Source organism: Gossypium hirsutum, chromosome D09 (assembly GCF_007990345.1).
Source record: "Gossypium hirsutum isolate 1008001.06 chromosome D09, Gossypium_hirsutum_v2.1, whole genome shotgun sequence".
In the NCBI taxonomy this organism is placed as follows: Eukaryota; Viridiplantae; Streptophyta; class Magnoliopsida; order Malvales; family Malvaceae; genus Gossypium; species Gossypium hirsutum.
This window is the reverse complement of record NC_053445.1, coordinates 33,892,526-33,902,599: the sequence shown is the minus strand read 5'-3', so window position 1 is coordinate 33,902,599 and position 10,074 is coordinate 33,892,526. Positions and strand designations below refer to the sequence as shown.

Sequence of the window (10,074 nt, the reverse complement as noted above, 5' to 3'; positions counted from 1 at the left end):
TTAGTCCTTGTATTTTAGGAAAGTTTGTTGTGGTTTTAGTCCTATTGTACTTTTCAAATTATAAAATTTCAGCTCTCACTAAATAATAACTGTTAAACTCATTTCAAAATCTGATTCGACAAACATATAATCATATGTGCAAATACCATATTCAACTTGTTATTTTCAAATATTACTCATTAAAAATCCAGTTGATAGATTAATTATCTTCATTTGTGTCAAAGGTGGGGTTTGAATGGGCGATTGGATACGGTGTGGTGCTGTGCGTTTAGTTTACTTTTTATCTCACACTACAATATTTAATCTCATTGTTATCGCTGTTTTTACACTAACCGTAGGTAAACGCACCTCCCATCCAAACTAAGGGAAAGACTTAAATTTCAAAATTTGAAGAGTATAGGAACTTAAAATGATCTAATTGGAGAATATGAACTAAATCTACAACAGTACACATAGTACAAGACTAGTAACTGAATTTAATCAAGCGAATTTTAACTGTTACTGTTTGAATCAAGACTAAAATTTCTGAGACTAAAATTGACTGATCAAATTAAAGTGAGGGACTAAATCCATAACTTTTGCAAAGTATAGAGACTAATGGCAGAATTTAACCAAAAACATAGATTGGCTAAGTAAAATTCAATTTGCTTGCTATTGATTTCTTAAATGTTGAATGTTTGCCAAGTAAAACTCATAAACATTAACTAAAAATGAATAAAATAGATTTTTTTTTTTTACCTTCAAATTGAGACACTGTTAGGCACACCCCTGCAAGTAACTCCAGGTCCTGATGATGGCAAAAGTAGCTCATATGGTGAAATCCCAGCCCCACATCTATTCCTAAGATTTGGGTCACCATTTCTTTTTTCAATCTCTTTCCCTATCTTCTTCATTTCCATGGAAAATTTGTACAATGCTTCAACAATTTCAGGGTCTCCAGCCCATGCTGAAAGGTCTTTTCTATCTCCCAAATACTCTTCATCAGCTGAATGTGTGGATAGTATGTCAAGAACAGATATATAGTGCAACATTTGATCTAAACATGGCAATGATGCTAGGAAATATCCCTCTGGATCCGCGAGGAAAGTTGTGTAGTCGGGGTCGCGTTCGTTTGGGACTAGTCGTCGCATAAATGGTGGCCGTACTGGGAAATACCCGCCATAAGGGTACATCCCGAAGTTCACCGCCGCATGGTGTGCTGATGCAAGCCAGATAATGGTGGTGAGGATAGAGATAAGATTGTTTGGAGTCGAGAGTTTCAGCCACCAGCTGGCATGTCGAATATCTGCATGGCCTATGTTGATGGATTCATGGTACCATGCATTGAGTTCTGAGTCTGATTCAATGATATTTGCTTCTGGGTAGTAGTAGTGTACATAGGCTTGAACTAGTTGCTCGATCGCAGACCATATCAGTAAGCCGTCTGTTGCGTATGGATAGTCTTCGATGAGTAGTTTAAGTCCATGTGGCTCGGTTGCATCTGGTACTGCCATTCCTCTAAACAGAAATGAGATTCAAGTTAAATGAGATCCAACATGAAATGCAAGACAACGAGGACGGTTAAGGTTTTCACCTTCGAATCAAGTCTGCAGGAAGGCTTTCCATGTCAAAGCGCCACCAATTCTGATATACAGAAGCAGAAACCTCCATTGAACATGCTGCAGTGAAGAAGTGGGACTCGATAATTCCTCCAGCATTAAGGAGAAGCTGTCGACCCTGTGCGTTTACATCCATCGTGTATCGCATGTGACAATGAAGAAGTTTGTAAATCGGATGCATTACGCTAAGTTGCCGATGCGCTGCTATGATAAAAGGTTCAAGGCATGCATGAGTCCTCAACCTGTGCAGCCATCAATTCCTTGATTCATCATCCAGTTTCAGTCTTTTTGATGATATATGGGAGGGCTAAATAAGATTTGCAAATATACCAGTGATGAATTAGTTGATGAGCACCGGCATCGTTCGAGCAGACATGAGCTTTACCAAGTTGCCACAACCAGCAGGTAGTGGCATCAACAGGAGGAGTGACGACACACTTCGGTGGTCCATTCCGGTTCTTCTCCGGCAAGCTGAGCTCAATAGCAATTGGCTTTAATGATCCCATATCGGTCAAGACAAAGATCGTTCGAGTTGCATATGCTTTTTTGGTTGGATGAGCGTTTATGCGGTCGAGAAATGGAAGGTAAACATCATGATAATCCAAAATAAACAATTTATTCTCTTCTATTGCCTGAAAACATACCATTAAAACTAACATAATCAACTTATTCCTCACTCCACCATGAAAACCTAGCATTAGAACTAACATAATCCCATACTTAATCATCGTATCAAAACATGAACACCCAAGTTTAAAGCTCACAAAAGTTCTTTTGGGAATTTAATCAAACAAGTCGAGAGAAGCTTCATTTTGCCATACCTGTTGTACACTCATCCCATTAAGGTGACATATAATTTGTTCTTCTTTCAAGGCTGAATCTTGAGGACCATAAATAGAGGGATCCAGGTTGCTAACTGGTGGAAACACCTGAAAAAAAAACACATATTTTCAGCAAAAATAGTTCAATTTTTGTTCTTGTTTTATGTGTTGTAATTGAATTTTTATGTAATGGTTGTTGGTTTTTCTCCCCTCACCTTGAGCCTTTCTATGCTTAAGGGATTCATGCCTGCAAGTGTTAAACGTCCCAATTCATCATCTCGTAAACAGCATGATGGAATATCCCCTGAAAATTGGGGCAGTGGTTTAGAACATCACAACTAGATTCAGTTCATCCATACATAGACATGGAAGGGGATATGACTCATAGATTTATCAATCCGACGAATTGGGTTAATTCTGGATTAAGTTAATCTACGTTTGAGTTTTTTCCAGTTAAATCATCATTCGTATTTTTCAATATGATTTTTAGATCAACTGATTTTGAGGTTTGTCATTAGAGTTTGATACTTGAATTCAAGACTCAATCATTTTGAGCTCACGTCATTTTTCTATTACCTGTTTACATTATTTCTAATTTTGGTTAAACCATTTTTAAAATATTAAAAAAATTGATAATAATTTAAAAATTCAAAAAAAGACATTAAACATCATAAAAACCACAAGAACTTAACATGAAATAAGTCAAAATATAATGAAAAATCCAAAATATTTTTGTTAAAAAAATCTTATTTTTTACCATTAATTGTTGAGTGTAGTAGTAAGACACATTACACTCATAGGTTTGAACCTTGGAGGCGGCACTATTGGGAGAGACAACCACGAACCTCAAACATGGACCATAAAATGGATATCAATAATACAAAAAAATTCTTATTTGTTCGGTTCAAGATAAATGTTTTAAAAATCAAATTGGCGGTCAAATCGATCAATAACTAGTTCTTGGATTAATTGGTCAAAGTTTTCACAACTCAATCGGTTAGACCAGTTTGATTAAATAAATCATTACAAAATTTAAAAATAAAAACAATTTGATTCAACCGCGCAGTTGAATCAATTTTTTGCCTGATCCAACCGGTCCATACTAGCTCCTTATAAGTCAACTTGTCTAATGACTTATTTCAAACTGATACGCCGACCCATTCCTTGTCCAACTGTTTCGGTTCAAACAATATTGTAATTGATTTGACTGTTGGTCCAATAATAATTAAATAAATAACTAAAAATTTATAAATATTAACAAAAAATAATTATAAATTATAAACCAATTCAACCATAAATTTTTTTTGTCTCAATTTCCAATTTTTAACAATCTGGGTCAATTCCTTTATTTAAGATGATATACTAGTCAATTCTCAATTTAACCGGTTCAAACAATTACTCCACTTTAGTTTCTACTGTAAATGGTAATTCACATCACCTTAAATTAGGTCAGAATCTACACGAAAAAAAGGCTAAAGGGAAAGGAAATATAGTGCTTACTAGAAATGAGCTTTGGAGAATCAAACTTGAAAACATCTTGCCCACACTCTTTGATCATCTTATTAAGCAACTTGGGCAAACCACCTTTCTCCCAACATTCATCACCGCCTTCTTCAAAAGGTGGAAGACTCTCTTTGTACAGTTCAGTAATGTCGGAAAAGCTCTTGATAGCTTCGCCGTTAATGGCCGCCTTCTGTTTTAGTGTAGGAACTAGGCTTCTCAGCATTGCTTTCCACTTGCCTTCGGTGATCGCTTTCGCCTTCAAATCTCCGAATGCTTCGTCTCTCGGTACATACTTCGGCATGTATTTGCTTACCGGAGATTCCACATTTACGTCTGTGGTGTTTTAAGAATATCCGACATCTTCAGTTTACCACCATTTAAAAAAAAAAATTTATACTCTAAATTTTATCATACGTGAAAATTTTATATTTAGAACACAAGGGTACATTTAAAAATAACATATAATAAATTGATTAATAATATATGCAATATGTAGGATTAATATAAACAACATATATAATAAGATATGAACCTGAACTGGTTGGAGGACGCTTGGAGCGACACCGTCTTGGGTAGGGTTGACTTTGATTTCCAAGAATTGGTCGTACAAATTCATCTCCTTTATCTGGATTACCCAAGTCATTATAAACATCATAGTCATAAATTCTATCTGATGTCGTTCTACTATCGTCGCTATTGCCTCTTAATTGCTGTAATTCCTTTTCCCTAAGCCTTTTTAGCCCCACCGGTGTGTCATTAGGTAAATATACCTGCCCAATCCAAAACAATATTGCAAGAATTATACTAAAGTTTTCAAAATCGAACGGGTAGTCGAATAGATCGTAATATTGATTCTCGATTCATTTGGTTTAATTAAATAAAAAAATTTAAAAATAAGGATTCATTTAAATAGCTTATTCAACTGTCACATGTTTTGTTATAAATACGTTAGCATTCATATAACTTTTACTACAAATTAAGTTAAAGTGCATGAAAAAACTTTATTTGAGCATTTTTGTAAAAGTTAAGACTCTAATATAATCATGAAAAACTAAAAAGAAGAGATGAATTGAACCTTGTTTGAAAAAAAGATCCTGTTGTGAGCATGGAAACCATGTGGTTGAACCCAAGAATTGCAAGCAAAATGAACCAGTCCTTCAATGGCGACGATGCTTTCCAAATAGAACTCTTTTTTATATTTGTTGGTCACTATAATGGCTCCTGGAACCCCAAAATTTGCATCTACCACAAATTCAACTTCAAGGCTGATTTTGTTACCACCTTTTGTTTTCGGATTTATTGACCAGTAGATCTTCGCTTCCTTGCTTAGCTTTGGATTCTCAGAATCTTCAACAAAGTGATTCCAACAAGTAATAAAACTTATGCAAAAATGATTCAACTAATAATCCCTATTTTCTACCACTTTTTGTTTGATCATATATCTTCGATTCTAGTAATCTTAAATAGGGATGGCCAAAAATCTCCAAATCTTTATGTTTTGACCCTTAGGAAATCAGGTTTTAGTGAGGGTGGGTGGTTTTCTTCTTTTTCATAAAAAAATTTGGATTTAGGTAAATTTTGTCTTTCATGATATATTTATTAATCAAGGTGAAACCACAAAATTGCTTTAAGGTGATCCGAGGTCAAAAAGTAATTTTATTATAATACTAATATTTAATTTCAAAAAAAAAATTAAGAGGCTAAATGATAAATTTATCATTTTGGAGGTCAAAATCACTTTGCCTTCGTCCATATTTACTAAATTGACCCTCATTTTTTTAATTATGTTATATATTTTTATTATTATTTCTTAATCTTATAAAAATAATTAGGGAATAATTTATATTAGGATAATTTTAAAAACTAAAATTTTTAAGCACCAATAACATTTTGTCACATCATCAAATTTTAAAGACAATAAACTAATATTATACACTAATCCATAGAGAAATTATTTTATGGGTCCTTCCCACGACATTATTCATTGTCCATTCTCAATTATTTAATTACATTTCAACAATTTTTCCCTTCCCATTGACACAAAATTTTGATTATTTTTTTTACCCTGAATCTAGAATCTTGAACCCTAAACCCTAAATCTCGAACCTTGAACCTTAAACTCGTAACCCTGAATCTTAAACCCTGAATCCAAACTATAAACCTTAAATCTTAAACCTTGAACCTTAGGATTCAGGGTTCAAGGTTCGAGTTAAAGCTTTAGGGCTTTGGCTAAAAAAATTACTAAAATTATGTGTCAATGACATGGAAAAAATTACACAAGATTTACTTTTTTTTAAATTGGTTGCACAAAAATAAAAAATATTAACTTAAGGGAAAAATGATTAAAATTTGTAAAATAAGAAAATACGTTTGTTTATAATTTAAAAAATTAATTATTTTTAGTAAATTAATTAAAGTTAAATTAAGTTGGAGAAGATATTAGATATAGATGAGTATATAATAATACTTTATTATCTTTAAAATTCAATGACGTGGCATTATTTTATTGGTGCATAAAAACTATACTTTTTAGGATGATCTTAATATAATTTATTCTCAAACAATTAACAGGTATTTTAATTTTATCAATATTTTCATATATTATATCAAACAATGAATAGTTCACTTTGTATTCATTTATCAAATTAGGTAAACTAGCAAACACGAATAAAACATATTTATGAATAAATTCATTTATTAAATTATTAAAAATTCATTTAAAGTTCTTTTATTGTTGAATTATATAATATACAATTAATATATTATTCTTGTTTATTTATTTATTACTAGTGTACTTATTACTTTTTTATTGTTTTATGTCTATAAATAAAAAATATATTTATTAATATTTGTTTTTTTAATCATTTGTGGAACATATTTACGTATATGTTCATAAAAGAATTGCACACAAATTTTTAATCAACACAAATACAAATAAATTTAAAAATAAACAAATGAAAATGAATTTCACACACGTACAAACACACGATAATAATATCACAGAGACTCATGTACTAAGAGTTAGATTGCGTTTTTTCCTCTTTATTCAAGAAGTAGGAAAATTAGTCCTTATATGTTTGATTCTTTTTTATAAAACAATTCCATCTATTTCTATTGTTTAAAATTAGCGTGGTTGATAGAATAGCAAAACAATTACACATGGCTTGCTATGTGTGCCTCATGTTGATGTATAATGACCAATTTTTAACAGTAAAAATAGATGAAAATTTTAACATGAGGACCCATTTGCTCTTTGATCTAATGTAGATAGACTCATTTGTCTATTTTTTTAGTAAATGGAGCAAAATGCAATCTAACTCTTAGTATAAGGGCCTCCATGATACTTTTACCTCCCCCATCAGCATATATAAAATGAGAATAATTACATATTAATTATTTACTATAATAAAAGGTTAGCTCAAATTAGAAGTGATATAATACAGTTACTGTTAGTTATTTAATAAAGCTAAGTATGTGTAGATACTCAAATAACTAATTTCTAATTGATGATAGATTAACTAGAAATTAAAGTTAATATGCAAGAGTGACATATTAAGGTTACGACCTTCAAATTACACATAACACAAGTTTTTAGACATTCCATCTTCATAAAAAAAACTCAGATTTTATTATATATTTATGAATTCATGTACCTTTTCACATTAAATTTTTATTCTTTTTCTGATTTGACATGATAAATTTTAAAGTATTTAGTATTACGTCAAAATTTTACGATTCTTACATTACAACCCTAATTTTATAAGATTTTATTGCATATATTTAGTTTAATTTTGTAAAAATTAACATAATAATAACAAACATTTCGTAAAATTTCGAGATTGGCCGTTCGACACAACACTGAAATTTATGTTGGAATTTGAAGTAAATAGGTGATTTCTCCTTTAATTAAGTATTTAATTTAATATTTATAATGATAAATTCTATTAAACCTTTCATCTCTCACTGGACATTAAATTCAGAGTAGTGAGATGGAGAGCAAGTTGATAGGAAACTATGTCAATGGTGGGGAACCATTACACATGCATGGTGGATTAATATTACATGACAGCCTACTACAATAGCTCTCTTACAATTCGTACCTGAATCTTATAAATTTTTTTGTCGGAAAACCACATTTATTACAATTGTTGTTGAGGTCATCAAATGCAACAAGACCAAGATCTGGGTTTCTTTGATTTTATTTTTAACTTTGCCTTCGTCATTGTGAAAAAACTATCAAAAGTATTGTGAATTCGATTTTAATTTTTTGTTATTGATATTTCATGTGAGAAAAATGACATGAATGTGTCTGGATGAGAGAATGACCCGTTTCGTATGAACATTTTTATCATATTTAGATCCAATTAGGGTTTGATTTGTCGGACTCTAATTTGCGAACTTATTGTCTAGTATGTAGTTGAGTTGGTCAGCAATCACCATCCAACCATTTTTGTAACACCTACCGGTCAGTTGATAGATTTTTTTTCTCCTTGTTTTTAGCCATAATTTACTCTATTTGAAATCGAATCAAGAAAATTGTGTATAGATGGATGTATAATAATATTTTTATATTTATAAATATTGAGGATATAATTTTATTTTATTAATTATTCCTTTAAAAAATGAATTTTTATCATTATTTGTATCTGATCAAATTTTATTGCTTGTGGATGTGTGAGTTGTAATTCAATGATATAAAAAATATATTTTAAAAAAGAAAACCTTATTTGAGCATAATAAAAGCTTATTTATATAAATAAATATAAAGGTTTGTTCAAATAAAAATTATAAATTTCCAAATTTTTTTATTAGCTTAGCTATTTTAATAATAATAATTATTATTATTAAAAAATAACGATATAATAGAAATTCAACTCAAATATAATTTATAAGTTTAGAGTTTAATTAAATTTAAAATTTAAAATTTAGAGTTTAAGATGAATTTTGTGTTGATTAAGAATAATAGTGAAGTGAGTATTTGAATTTTTTTAATATTTTAATTTTAATTCCTTTAATTTACTTGAAATCCAATTATTATTGTGATGTACATTCTATTCATAGAGCAACTTGGTTAATTATTTGAATTCACAAAATATTTTAATTTAATAAATTTATTTTTTAAAAATAATATTATAAAATTAATCAAAAATTAAATAGTTATACGGTTTCAGATGTATTCGAACTAGTTTTTTTTTATATGATGAATATATATTTCATGTTCATTTTATGACTTATAAAGAGTAATCTTTTTGAGATTTATAATGGTTTCTCTCGATAATGTCTAGGGTTTTTAATCCAAATTCTCTCTTTGGGAATGTTGGTACTATGATAGAGTATATTGCACTCTCAAAAATACTTGAGTTCAAATTTTAAAGATAGTATTATAAGAAAGCATAATCTATAAAAACCCTAAAACCAACATGAAAAATCTCACCAAACTTCATATAACTTCTGGAAAAGAGATGCTTACTTGGATCAACTTGAGTGCTAACAAGCTGAAGAACAACGCCTGTTTGAGCTCTATGCGCGTCCGAATCTAACCAACGAAACACCATATCTTTCACGTATTCCATGGAACCACACTTCACCGTCACCACAGCTTTCACCTGGCATTGCACCGCCGTTTCAGCTGCCGCTTTAATCGGAGTTGCCGCCACCACCACCACCTTCCTCGGTTGCACCAACAACCTCTTGCCCGAATCGTAAGGCAAATAGTTTGAACGAGGAAGTCGGTTATGCTGATGAAGGTGGCGGTTGAAATGGTTATAAATAGAAGATTTTGTAGGCAACCTGGTAGCCATTGGGAGTGAATAAAGGATTTCCCTGGTTCCTGCCATGAACGTACCTTCTGAAACACTAATTTATATAGTAATAAACAATGTTAGAACACTGTGCTTGCCTCTTGATTTTATACCAATCCATCAACTTGGAGAGATACTAAATGTGTGTGGGTCGGGAAGTTGGTGTACAAATTTATACTCCACATAAGCAATGAAAGGCATTTCTTATTATATCAGAGGTTAGTTGTTAATATTATTTTTTGAAAAAGTGAGTCTATGAATCAGTTTAATTAAGTTTCAAATTAAGATATGATTGTTTATCTGACTCTTTTGTCTCTAGTAAGGTTATTAGGAACGTATTCATGGGCTACC

General features: G+C 31.1%; 1 protein-coding gene across 1 annotated transcript; it reads right to left on the bottom strand.

The window, feature by feature from the left end:
- Positions 1–624: 624 nt before the first annotated feature.
- Positions 625–10,074, bottom strand: LOC107892610 (lipoxygenase 3, chloroplastic). Its single transcript, XM_016817675.2, has 9 exons — positions 9,393–10,074; positions 4,998–5,269; positions 4,455–4,692; positions 3,920–4,255; positions 2,635–2,723; positions 2,420–2,527; positions 1,929–2,230; positions 1,574–1,840; positions 625–1,497 (listed from the first exon to the last, which is right to left on the bottom strand). Exons 1-9 carry the CDS (start codon positions 9,757–9,759, stop codon positions 741–743), a joined length of 2,736 nt encoding a protein of 911 aa, XP_016673164.2. The 5' UTR covers positions 9,760–10,074; the 3' UTR covers positions 625–740.

Excerpts from the sequence above, each read along its gene's own strand:
- LOC107892610 (XM_016817675.2), bottom strand. The coding sequence starts at position 9,759 with ATGGCAGGAACCAGGGAAATCCTTTATTCACTCCCAATGGCTACCAGG. Across the intron at positions 2,724-3,919 it reads TTCTCCAAAGCTCATTTCTA|GGGATATTCCATCATGCTGT; the intron begins GTAAGCACTATA and ends CCCAATTTTCAG. Across the intron at positions 2,231-2,419 it reads ATGGGATGAGTGTACAACAG|GCAATAGAAGAGAATAAATT; the intron begins GTATGGCAAAAT and ends GTATGTTTTCAG.